Source organism: Misgurnus anguillicaudatus, chromosome 7 (assembly GCF_027580225.2).
Source record: "Misgurnus anguillicaudatus chromosome 7, ASM2758022v2, whole genome shotgun sequence".
Taxonomy (NCBI): Eukaryota; Metazoa; Chordata; class Actinopteri; order Cypriniformes; family Cobitidae; genus Misgurnus; species Misgurnus anguillicaudatus.
Genome location: NC_073343.2, coordinates 38434342 through 38448116, shown reverse-complemented (window position 1 = coordinate 38448116; position 13775 = coordinate 38434342). Strand labels below are relative to the sequence as shown.

The following is a 13775-nucleotide window of genomic DNA, read 5'->3' as shown; positions in this document are numbered from 1 at the left end:
ACTGTGAAACCTATTAAAAAAAGAAAACACATAATAGTCATCTTAAATTCTGTAACTGCAGCTGAGTGCTTATGAAACCTTGAGACTGCCTTTAATAAACATACATTCAACTGCAATGTTAAAACAACATTTACTCAAATTTTGCACCTATTATAAAGAGCGCTTGGCTGTGAATGGCACTATTCATATATTTAAAACAAAACAGTGAGATTTATCATCAGCCGCGTTTGGCATTTTCAAGGAAACTGTGAAACAGTACAGCACACTGTAGAAGTTTGCAATGGGGTTGCAGTTCATTTTAAAATAATGCTTTCTGCTAGCATCTTTCATTGTTTTTCTGTGCACACACACATTGCTATGAAAGGGACATGCCAGCCGTATAAATGGCTCAATGCAATATAGCACCAAACGCTCTTAGCTTGCTTTCTTGCTACAAATACATAAACATCTAGTAGTCCTTATTCAGTGTTCCAAATAACCATACTGTATATATTACCTGTCTAATAAAATTCAATATTTGTGCACGCACACACACATATACAGTGTACTGTATATGTACACAAACACCAAGGGCCACATTCATGAAACAAGAGCCGGACTTGCAGAAATTCATAAAACCAGTCTTGTGTAAACAGATGCATGCATGCGTGTTTATCCACGAATACAACGTACGGTACACTACCGCATACATTATCCGTATTCAATGCATTCAAACCATTTACACAGTACAATTGTATGTACAATTAACGCAAGAATGGTCTTACAAACAAATTGCACAAAATTTCATGCAAATTTCAGATTTTAAAAATTGTATAAATGTAAAAGCTTTCATGCTCATGTAAACACAAGGCAATCGTAACACCACCGGCTTTTGCAAGCTGCAGTCCGCACAGAAATGAGTTTTCCATCAATGAGGCCCTTATAAACGTGAGTATGTACAGTACATACAGGAGGAGTATAAATCTATAGCTTATCATCTATTCTAGAATGGTTGAAGTCAAAAGTGAATGTGGATTGAGGTTATGGAGAGCACACGAATTGGGAACTTCGTGGAAAACACTGATAAACTAGCTTCATACAGCAGAACATTAAATACATAGCTTATCATATCATATCATTATTCACTTTTCCATTTAAGGATCAAGGATACATTATTATATTCACTGGTTTCACAAAACACAACCCTTTTCCAGTTTCACAAAGATTATTGGATACACACCAATTTTCCATTGCCATTGCTTGGACAACGGAAACATTCGTGTTGTAAACAGGCTATTGTTGAATTGGTCCTGAGGACTGGTTTGGCAAAAGGCAAGTGTTTGTTGCAATGCGAGGACTAGAAACCTTTATCATCACGGCTACAACAACTCACAACAAACTAAGAGCACCTACGTACTAAAGTATACACTGTATTCGAGAATGCAAATCCATTCATTTCAATAGTATGTTAACAAGGACACAAGGGAAAACGCAGGGATTGGCACCATTATACGCAGTGGTGCAATTTTTACAATGTAGGTTTCGGGCTTCGTATTTAAGGTGGACTAAGGGAAGTATAATTTGAAACTTCTCTACGGTTCTCCTCTTCAGCAGCTAAGTTCAATACCTTATCATTGGTGATCGGATGAAAAATGTTTTAATACCTTCATCAAACAAGCATCATGTATGACAATACAAAACATACAGCCAGAAAATATAACATCACCACCAACTGAATGAATCACTGAAGATAACTCAAACTCATAGCTTTTCTACAGCATTATATACACGGTTGCTTTACAGTGGAAAGTTGGCTTAAACGCTGTGTTCTGGCCCGTCACTACATTCCTGGGCCTGATAAACCTGGTACCCAGCTTTGAGACGAAGTTCGTTTGGTATTGGTCAGGTTAGCATTCTGAGAGGATATGAGATGCGAATCAAAGCTGAACTCCAGGCCTTCGGCATCCATCAGATCATTGCGGGTGATGGCATCCATATCGCAATCGAGGCCACCACTAAACGCTTCAAGGTCCAAGTCAGACGGGAATCGGTCCTGAGACGCAGACTGAACGCTGGTCACACTGCCGTTGAGACCCGTCAACAACGAATCGGAGTTGAGCTGCATAGATGTGCTTCTGAAGGGAGACTGTTGGACATGTTGCTTCATCAGGCTTTGGTAGTCCGACTCTCCGCTCGAGACGCTGTTCAGCCGCCATCCGGATGGCGACGCCTTCTTGTGCCCCGATTGTCCACCAGGACCAGCCTGGTTGGACATCATAGGGTCGTTACGCAGCAACAGGCCGCTGCGCCGGGAATTCTGAGAGGAAAGGGAGGCACTTGCCTGAGAAATTAGCGGGTCAGAATGGGTAAGAAGGACGTCGCTGCGACCGTGAGTCTCGGAGCCGAGCAAGTCCTGCAGACTTTGCTCGCTAAAGAGGGAACTGCAGGAGAACGTAGCCTGTGTGTTTTCCTGGATCGTTTGCATTGGAGACTGCCTCAGGCCAGTGACGGATGGAGGACTAAACATGGAGTTAGAGCCATAGCTGCCAGATGGAATTGCCAGACTGCTCCCAGAGCAGCTGAAGGTAAACACTGGGCTTCCCTGTAGGTTGGTCCCACTCTCATCTTGACCTGGAGACTGGGAAGCGGTCAAGCTGATGTTATCAAGAAGGTCGTCCATTAGATTGTCGGAGAGGCCATCGTTGAGGTTCATGGTTCCTGCGAGGTCAGCCAGACGGGGCAGCTCGGTCAGGCCGGTGGACGGGGACATACTGCTAGGGCTGGAGTACAGCATGGGCGACAAGGGAGAGTCATCATCGGGAACCTCATCCACCTCTAGGTTGGCCAGAATTGGGGACAGGCGTCCACTTAGGGTGCTGGCATTGGAATTAGTGCGAGAACGGAAATCTGTCCAAGCGTCGAGCTCGTCGCTGCTACGGGATGTCGGGCTGCCGGTCCATTTGGACAGGCTAGACGAACTCTCCGAGCTTCCGTCCTGGGTAGCCTGCAGAGCGGCCTTCTTTTTGGCAGCACGACCACGGGCGCTCTTGATGAGCTTGTTACTGTTGTCCATGGAAACGGCACGTCTCCGTGGAGCTTTGCCCCCTTTTCCGCCGTCTGGGTTGACCATCCACCACGAACTCTTTCCTGTTCCTTCATTCTGGACCCGGACAAAGCGACTATGGAGTGAAAGGTTATGTCGTATCGAGTTCTGTGAACAGAGAAGAGTACATGGTGAGCTGTGCATCATAACACAAAAGAGACATTTGAGCATCTTCCTATTGTGTCACCGAACAAAGCATTTAAATCTAGATTTAAAACCACTTTAGACTGAAAAGCGCGTAGGATGCTGGGGTGGTTGCCAGGGAGTTCCTATGCAAGTGCTAAGGTGTAGACCTTCATCTGAATCCTACTAATAAAATACTAATGAAACTACTAATAAAAATGTAATTCTGATACATTCATTTTGCAAATGCTTTCTTCAAAGGCGCCACACATAGTACATTTTTCAATCTGAGTGTTCCCAACGTACCCAACCCATGACCTTGGCATTGCTGGCCCTATACTCGACAGAGACATCTACACGGTTCATGCAAGCAAACCTTGTGTGTAAATCTCACGATTCTCTTATCATTCTCAAAAATCTCTTATTTCAAATGCAGAAGCTGCTAAAGGATTTATGCAGTTCCTAAATCATGCAGAAAGTTTAGTAGCGCAGTGCAGTGGATCTGCACTAATGTGCACTGCGGTACAGAGGGTACAGCAATCCATAATGCAGTACCTGGAGATGTGAGGAAAATTCACGAATAAGACCTGGTTTTTCTCTTTAGTCTGAAGCTAAAAATGGTGCGCACTTGTAAGATGTCCTGCGGTTATATCGAGAAAAAAGCTGGACTCCGTCCTGTAAAAATCTTCCTAAAGAATGTGAGCAGGGTTTGCTTTTTTACTGTGGTTAAATGAAAGTAATCTAACACACAATGAAACATTGTCTTTGCTGACATTAATAGCTACAACAATTACAAAATAAATCAAAAACTACATGGAATTATACTGATGGTTTAGAAAATTAAGCTTTTCCTGTAGGGACTTTGACTATAAGCAATATCATTTCAACTGATGCTATACTTGCAGCTTCTTTGTAAAAGGACCATATCACTGAACATAAAATATATTTTGAAATAATTAATCTATTGCATTGAATAAACCCTGTGCATTGATTATTTCATAATAAACTGAGTGTTTGAAATGATACGGTCCTTTTAGAAAAAAGCACCACTCACAACAAAACTGCAGCGATGCCAGTTTACACACAATGCTGTAGCTCTTCACACGCTGCTACACACTGACCTACATAGTTTCCAGTCAGCTGATTGCTGCTTATGCTGAAACCACGAGCCAATCGAAAGTGGAGGTGGGGACAAAACAGCCAATAACAACACTGAGACTGACGACATCCACATGGTTTTTATTTTTTGTCCCTTAGAAGCAGATGCGAACACACTGCAGGACGTGCAGAAAGGCTGCTCAGAGCATGCATGAATCTTCATATAATCTGCTCAATCGTAGGAAGTGTCCTTTTGCGATGCAGTGCTTGATTAGGAAATATGGTTTAGGAATGAGCAATTAAATTTGGCATCTAACCTGCATGGATCTATAGACTGCTACCAGTTTTAATAACATAAAAAATATACATAAAATAATAAAGCACATGCATGGTGACTCATAAATTGCTCAGGGTTATGGGTTCAAGTCCCAGGGGACACAATGTGATAAATGTACACTATATCTTCATTGCTTTGCTACAGTAGCTGATTTACATAAAAATGTCTGCAGAACGCACAAATGTAAAAGCTGAGTCAAGGCTTTGTGATGAAGTGGCCAAACTGGTACATGTTCATATGTAAACATTTTTTGCATTTACAATTGGATGTTTGATTAATTAATCTAACTATCCAGTCAAATCATATTTTTAAATGTTACACTGTAATATAAATGTATCACCCTCCTGGCACAATGATTTCTGTATTCATCCCATTTTAAATCCAGCCATGTCAAGAGCATTCATTAGACCTGATTCCATGTTGGATAAATTGCTTTTTGCAGGCCAAGCTAATCCCTGAAATCAACCACGGATGAGATAAGCGCAGGAAAAGCAAAAGCTCTTTCTACATCCGAGTCAAAAAAACGACAACAAGAATTACAAGCTCTGTCGCCGGATAACGCACAATTGAAACGTGCAAGTTTCTATTATATACTCGAATTCAGTTAAAAAAGGGCACGATGATGAAATTTAATTATTATTAACTGCTGACAGATATGAAGCTCAAATAATGATGAACTAAACAGAGGCTATTTAAAAGATCAGCTGTAACACCCTTTTGGTTCCTGTTTAGCTCAGTGGTAAAGCATTGCATTAGCAGTGCAAAAGGTCACGGGTTTGACCCCGGGGAACACACATGCTGATTAAAAATGTATACTTTGTAATGCACCGTTTTATCACTTTGGATTAAAAGCAGCTACCAAACGCGTAAGTGTAAATGGAAGTAACACGAACAAAATCAAGTTGCTAAAAACATTTCTTCACATCAGTGCAATAGGTTATTGAAAAGAATCGTTTCTTAGTATGAATATAAAGAACCTTTACAAAGAATCTTTAGGTTCTGTAGATCAGTGGTTCTCAAACTTTTTCCGCGTACGGCCCCCTTATGTACGGTGCATTCCTTCGCAGCCCCCCCAAAGAAAATTTATGAGAAAAACTTTAACATTTTATTAAACAAAACATATTAAGTTATACAAAGTAGTGCTGTTGGTCAGTAGTCTTATTTTTTAGGTTTAATTACACAGAATTCATGATAAATGAATGTATTTTATAAAATATCATAAAACTGGGGCCCCCCTGATGATACAGCTCAACAAAGAAGCGTTTAGGATCCTGTATTTTTAGTGTACTGAACCAAACCACACATCACTCGGTCAGTATTTCACTTATTTCAGAAACTGTTGAATTTTACCACCCTGTGAAAAACACAAAAGTTGGTTTATTATAAGAACAAAAAAAAAAAAAACACTTTAGTAAATGCAAGGGTGGACTTGTAGTCTGATGTGCCCTGACAGTCAAAAAAAAGGCTTTGTTAACCCGGACATTTGTTTCCATGACCTGACATACCTTCCATCCTGCAGAGCTGTTGCTGTCACCTTTGTCCTTGAAGTATGGCACACTTCGGACCATCCAATCATAGATCTGGGCCAATGTCAGCCTTTTCTCCGGTGAGCTCTCGATGGCTTGCGTGATGAGATCCGCGTAGGAATAGTTTCCCCAGGCATTCCTGCGGGCAGATGATTTTCTGGGCTGCTGAAGAATCAGACCATTGGTGCCGGGGTCACTGCAGGCAGCGGTCGGCACCTGCTGGGAAGAGACTGGAGATCCATTCTCATCATCTTTATCATTGATACCAAGACTGGTTTCTACAGTAGGTGTGCTGTGGCGCTCATCTGCTTGAGTGCAGGCTGATTTTGACGTGTCTGTAATGTCACTAGATTCACAAGCTTCAATGCCATTTTCATCCACCTCTTCCTCAGGAATGATGTCAACATCTGCTGATTTCCCCGCGCTGGACTCCGGTCTCGGGAGAGGCCACGTGCAGGACCTCGGCCTTTTTTGGGGCTCGAAATCAGGGTCTATGTCGACGTCCACAGAGGAGGAGTTCTCTTCAAAAGATTCATCTGCCATATTTCCTCGACTCTTTTCTAGATGAATGATGTGCGGACGGCTTTTGTGAACACAAGAGCAGATGTGTCTTCACGCATGCCATTCATTTGGGTCAATTGTAAAATCCACATTTCAGCACGGGACTCAACTTTAACAATCCGAGTGTAGGCTACTTAAAAATATACTTCTTTCACATGCATTTTGCGCGTGCACGTAAAGCATACAGATTCGCGCATCGCGCTTCCATTTAGGGAGTTTTAAGTCAATTCGCACTAAGACTTTGAGGATTAATGCAACAGGAACGAACATAAATATGCAAATGCACAAACTCAAAATCTCGATTGTAGGCTACTAAAGATTACCAGAAGCTTCCGCGGTTCCGTAGCGAAGCGAATGTAACGGATCAGCCGTTCGAAATTGTTACATTGTTAAATATGCGCTCCAAACCTGTTACAGTGTAACATTACATCATCTGAACGATACATTGTTTCAAAACGCAGCTGCCATCTTAATAGATTTTTAAAGCGATCGGAAAGCCCATGTCCGACCAATCGCCCTCAAATGATCGAGCCATACCTCTGGAGCCTTTACTCGGCAAACGTACACGATTGAGTCCAAACCGAGCCCTCATTTTCCCCAATAAACCTCCACGATCGCGGGTCCATGTCGGAGCTGGACGCTGCGTCCCGCATCCCGGGCGATCCTACACTGAAGCCCCGACTGACTGCGAGAAGCTGCAAACTACGAAGAGAAACACAAAAGATGATCTGCCCCCTGGAAACAGTCCGAGGAATTGCTGCTTAAAACTGGAGCTTCATGCAAACCCACTGCTGATGGTTTAAAGGACACTCGTCGTGTCATTGAAATGCCATCACAAGAGGTCTCATTCAACACTCATGCATTGCCCAAAAAATCTTTAATAAAATATTTTTGGGAAATGTGACCGTGGGAACTCAATAATAAAACGAGGCATTAATAATAATTATATTTTGCATACAAAATTAAGACATTTATGCATTTTCTTGGACACTTTTATCCAAACCAACTTACAGTGCATTCAATCTATACATTTTGTTTTTTCAGTATCTGTGTTCCTAGGATTGAACCGCATGACTTTTGCATTACACAATGCACCACCAATACAACTTCAGAAATTACAGGGCTGTTTGATTATTTGTATTACTATGAAATTAGCAATTTCCAGCAGCTTACCGTGTAGCTAAATACAAAATATTTGATGTATAAAGTATTAGCACACTTCTCAAGAGATCACACAATTTAAAGGATAATTGCTTCAGTACTGTAGTAGTTATGCTTACCTTAAACATAACTAATAAATAACCCTCTCTCGCTCTCATTCGCAAAGATCTAACCACGTTCCCTTCAAATAAAGCTTAATATAAATAATCTCATGTTACACATCAGAGAACAAGACATAGATAAGATAAAACAACCAACATAATAACCAGACATCTTAAATTTGATGAAAAAAAATTACATAAACATTATTTTTTAAATATTTTCCATTATGTCAACTGTTTAACCATTGTATGGATGCAAATAAAATATTTTTAAAACATTAAAAAGGCCTCAGTTTAAAATATATCTTTGGCAGACCCGGACTCTTCCATTAACCTTGTCTGATTTCCCGAGAGCAAACCTCAGTACAGACATTAGTTTGTTTCCTTATTTGCATGTGCGTTTAAATAAAGTGCATCAGTATTGCATACAGTCCTGGTTAAAATACAGTCTGAACCAAATCAAATGCAGTTGATCCCGAGACCTCATGATAGTTGAGATGGCTACTTCACACCGAGTGTCAAATGATAAAAGCTACTTAGAGCTCCTATCCCCCGCAAGCCAGTACTCCTCCGACTGCATCTCAGTAAGGCGAGACACTGTTCTCTGGAAGGCAAACACCTCCTCCTCACCCGTGAAGATGGCCAGCGAGCTGCCTGCATCCTGAGCCATTAACACACATAATCAAATCAATCATGTCTATGAATGTGCAGTGATGATCCATCAAAAAGACATCAAGGTTCACCTACATGAGTCAGCTTTTAAGAGCACTGCTGGAGCTCTTATTTATGAAACACTATCAGAATAAATGTGTAATTTGTGAGTGTAAAACTACTTTTACAGAAAATTATTAAGCTCATGTTGCATGAATAAGAACGTGGAAAAGATAAACATTGTGACTAACAGAGCAGTACGGTTTTCTAAAATAAATATCATCAAAAGCCTAAAAAATTTATTTTTTACCATTTGTCCTATCCTTGATGAGTAGCAAGGACACACAGATTTAATCTTTTATTAAAAAAAAGGTCGCATTTGAAAGTTATACAGAAAATGAATAAAAATGTAATTACCCTTGAAATGCCTAAATCATCCAACAACACATGCGTGTCATGATGATCGTTGTGATGGCCATTATGAACAAACAGCTCATCTAACACTGTCTCTGCATGCAGCACCACTCGAACCTGTGAAGAGATGCAAGAGTTTCATCTTCAGGACCCCCTAACAGAGACTGAACTCACAATTATATTGTTATTTACCTTGTGCTCATAGAGTGCATCAATAAGAGTTATAAAGCGTCTGGCCTGTGTCTTCTTATTCAACGTGAGCAGAGGAATGTTGCGAATAAACACCGTGTCAAACACAGAGGAGATCTCCAGGTAGTCACTGGCTCCGACAGGCTGACAAAATGCACAACAGCTTCTCAGAATACAAACTTATAAAAATATTCAACTTCACTTCTTCTTATTATTAAAATTTAGAGACGGTATAATAAAGAATAGACGGCTCGTCAAAAACTAAATAGGAAATATCACAACGCCCCAATCGTAGTTTGCATGTCCCACTGTCCAATTTAAAGAACCAGTGAGTGTAAATAAACATGTATACGCTTTTTTAAAAGGGCTAAAGATTATATTAATGGTTTAATTTTTATTACATCGCAATTTATTGAAGAGACTTTGTAATAAAATGTTACCCGGTCACAAAGCTCCTCAAAGGTGCAGTCTGCTACGGTCCCACAAGCCTTGTTAAGTGTCAGCGTCCGACCATTAACCTTCAGAGATCTGGGCCGAGTAACTGAATAAAACAGAATCAATCGGATTCATGTGACCAGTGTGATCACAATTATAACAAAATGAAATCTCATGTGGAAATTTTGTTGTTTGAGTAACAATCTAACAAAACTTACTGTCATTCTGCTTGAAGGCCAGCTCATCAAAGAGTTTATCAAGCGTTGCATTAACATCCGGCTCACTGGAGCTGAATTCAAAATTATAATCCATTCAAAATTACATTATGACACAAAATGTGCATTTACTCATAGTTAGTCAAGCATTCGAATTTTAAATATATACAACATAAAGCACATATACATGCAATCTAAGCATGTGTGTTTAAGTGTCCTGAAGCAAGCAGCATATGGTAAATAATGTCCTGCTGTGTGCATGACACAATGAATTTATTTTCTCACAGGTAGAAGAGTTTTCCCGCCGCAGGGCGATTTCTTTTCCGGTAATCTATTCCAGAATCCAGACGCAGCGTGTGGCAGTAATGCTGTTTAACAGAGAGTTGCATTGCTTTAAGCATGTGATCTTTATAACAGCAAATAACCCAACATTGATTATTATCGTGTTTATCAACGAGGTCAATAAATACAGAAACGGTCCCTTATTAATTATTATAAAATAAACATGCGAGGCAGCGTTTACCTTTAGCACAGCTATGAATGGCACAAAGTTCACCCTCTGTAATCCGTTTTTGTACAGATCTGCAGAAGATATAAGACTCCGTACAAACAAGAATCTGAAGGCCAAGATTAACTGAAGCAAACAGCACATTGTGTGAAGGCAAACATGAAGACTAAACTGATCTGAAATCAGTCCTGTTGATTAGTACAACCGATTGCTGTTGCTAAACAGAGTTAAACCTGATAATAAAGCTTGTACTGAAATCACCTTTACAAAGACTTAAACCTGACAAGTGTCTGATATATCATCACATGAGCATCTGCTCAAAATCTATAGAGGTCATGTGTGGTAGCTTTTCTAATGTTTAATATTAGAGGACTGAATGCTGTGTCAATTCTTATATCCAAACAAACATGTATTATATCAGTAAGCACCGGTATATTTACTCCACAGTCATTTCTTTTCATTAGCCCGATTTGCATTCACAAAATGTAAAACAGTAACCGAGAGGAGGAGCTTAGCTAAGGTTGCATTTTTCGTTTCTTACCATCTGGAGGCCGATTGGATGTGGCAACAACTACGACCCCATTCAGAAAGAGATTCTCAAAAAGCTGCTTCAGAATCATGGCATCCGCGATATCAGTGACCTGCTCGGACAACACAGACCAAAATCAATATTGCTTTATTCTCCGTTGACTGTTATTTGTCATTGCACGCTGAAGTGATCACACAATTGATTTAATTACGATCATACAGAGCGTAACATTCACCTGAAACTCATCAAAGCACAGCAGACAAGCCTCCTCACTTATTTCTTCAGCAACCGGTGCTATAGGATCATACGCCTTTGCCATTTTACCCACTTTTCTCTTGGGTAGACTCTGCTTGAGCCGATGAATTCCTGCAAACATACAAGTCATGACATTATTATCGGTCTTTTAATTTCTACACCACTACTCAAGTATAACTAAAATGAGACACTTATCATCTGCTCTTTGATTTCTACACAACTACTACTAACTAACTAACTAAACTTCTGCATCTGTTCCACTTTATAAAGCATTTGGTATTAACAACAATATACCAAATTCTGCCTTCATAAAAAATAAACGCTGAGATCATTTCGTTGATTTAGCATTGAAGTTGCATATATCCAGTTATAAAATATGAGATCAGGAAATCAGTGCACAAATAATCAATCATTTACAGCAAGGTAATAAAAATGACTCTTAGTCAAACTCACGTTTATGTACATCCAACATAAAACCGTGAAAATGAACTCTTTTTTTCTTTGTTGTCTCTACATGATCGTAAAACATATCCATAACCATTGTTTTCCCTGTACCTGCAAACAGCAACAGTGATAAAACACAATAAGCAGATCGGGAAGATGTTTGACTAACACTACGCAATAACCATCATTATGATTCTCACAGAACTTACCAACATCACCATATATGTAGTAACCCTTAGGTGGCTTTTGTCTGGAGAAGAACTGTTGGAAAAGTATATGAAGCAAATATAAATTATGTTAAAAACAAGTCTGATGTTGGTCGCTTTACTGTACAACTTTTCAATTGCTACCTTTGAAAATAACGTCAAGTGATCGTTGCTGTATCCTCGAAGATCCTTTTGCATCTGATCCAGTTTTTCCAAAACAGCCTTTTGCTGCAGATCTTCTCGCAAAACTCCATCTCGTATTAAACTGTTGTAGTGTTCCAAAGGTCCACTGTAATTGATGTTTGGAAAAGTTGTTGAATTGGGCTCTTCAATGGGCTGAGACACCACACCTGCAGCAAACCCTGCAAGACAGATTGTGTTTTATGAGCAGAAACAAGTGTTGAAAAACATAACAGAGAGGTATGAATTGTGTTTTCAAGATGACCCTATTATTGTATGAGTATATTAGGATGGGGCAACTTTATTTTAATTATTGCAATTTTATACAACGTATACTTGCAATATTTGTTTTTAAAACTTTTCTCTATAACAATTTTACTTAACACGATTATTTTTACTATTACAGACTATTTAATACCAGGTCTCTCCATTGTGACAACTTACCCCACAGCCTGTTTTAAAGCACTCTTGTTCCTTAATGTTCAGCACACCCCTACACTGTACTAGCAAATGCCAAATCAAATTTTATTTTAAGAAACAAACTCACCTGGTCAATAAAAACCTGTCTATCCTATAGACAGTATCAGCACTAGTGTTTCAGACTCAACTAATATATTACACAACCGAATAAAGGTTCACAATGACATCCTGAGAAATACACAGTAACATTTCCATTAACGTTACCATATTTTTTTACAATGCTCTGTATTTTTTAAGATGTTCACTCTTCGGTATAAATAATGTCCTTTATCGCCAAGAATAACTGTAATGTGACACTTTTATTAACATGACGTTGTAATTTCTTACCTCTTCTAATACAGTTCGTAATATTAAGAAAAACTGACTTTGACTGCAGCTTATTTTTCACATGAAACTGAAGCCCAAGCGCCACCAAGGACGCCCTGCCGGCCGCCATGTTGATTCAAAATAAAAAAACTTTATTCATACTGCAGCCTGACCGGTATGGAGTGGGCGTGGTTATCATGCTGACAGCTTTGTGCCGCAGGGATGACGTATTTTTGCAGGCCAAGGGGTTTTCTCGCAAAAAGCCCATTCATTTCTTTCCAAAAGACTTTTGGATTCTCGCAAAAATAAGCTCTGTGTTTAACAAAAGTTAAAGACACTTAGACGTTTTGTGCAACAAGGTTTTTGTCCAAAAATTTGATCCATTTTGAAGTGTAATGCGTTTAGAAACATAAAAAGGCGAATTTTGACATTCATAAAAGTTATGTTCATCTGTGAAGACTTACTTGTTGGACCAAACGTGTTAGTGTCATTAACTTTTTTTAAACTCGGAGCTTATTTTTTTGCGATAATCTAAAAGTCTATGGGAAAAATGAATGGGCTTTTTGCGAGAACCCATTAGGCTTGTTCGACTTCATGCGGCGCCGCAGAAACTGACAGCCGGATGACATCGAAGTACCGCGAGAGCGAGACGAAATTAGACTTCCTATGATTTCGCTAATCGTTCTCGCGGTACTTTGACGTCATCCGGCTTTCAGTTCTTGCGGCGCCGCATGAAGTCGAACAAGTTTATTGTCCCGCTAAATTCTGGGTTGGCCTACAAAAATAACATAGGTGTCGTAAAAATGTGAAATAATATCTACACGATGTATATTTATGTAGCGATGTTTGTATATATGTTATTCAAGCGCGTTTATCATATTAATGTGGATACTGTATTCTCGTCACGATGTGGGCGTGGTTTACTTTACAGATGGCCTTGCTCTGTCAAGATCCAATAATTTAGATTAAACTTT

At 39.7% G+C, this 13775-nt stretch overlaps 1 protein-coding gene across 4 annotated transcripts; it reads right to left on the bottom strand.

The window, feature by feature from the left end:
* Positions 1–1613: 1613 nt before the first annotated feature.
* Positions 1614–12968, bottom strand: LOC129417372 (AFG1-like ATPase). 4 transcript variants are annotated; one of them, XM_055172004.2, is made up of 13 exons: positions 12823–12968; positions 11980–12197; positions 11839–11890; positions 11639–11740; positions 11166–11296; positions 10943–11042; positions 10417–10475; positions 10179–10261; positions 9897–9967; positions 9684–9784; positions 9247–9387; positions 9058–9171; positions 1614–3190 (listed from the first exon to the last, which is right to left on the bottom strand). In XM_055172004.2, the coding sequence occupies exons 1-13, from the start codon at positions 12929–12931 to the stop codon at positions 1820–1822; spliced, it is 2652 nt and encodes an 883-aa protein (XP_055027979.2). In that variant the 5' UTR covers positions 12932–12968; the 3' UTR covers positions 1614–1819. The 4 variants fall into 4 exon arrangements, with proteins under 4 accessions (XP_055027979.2, XP_055027980.2, XP_055027981.2 ...); XM_055172007.2 differs by lacking the exon at positions 1614–3190 and adding an exon at positions 7659–8650; XM_055172005.2 differs by lacking the exons at positions 11639–11740; positions 11839–11890; positions 11980–12197; positions 12823–12968 and having other exon boundaries at positions 10417–10527; positions 11166–11194.
* Positions 12969–13775: the final 807 nt, after the last annotated feature.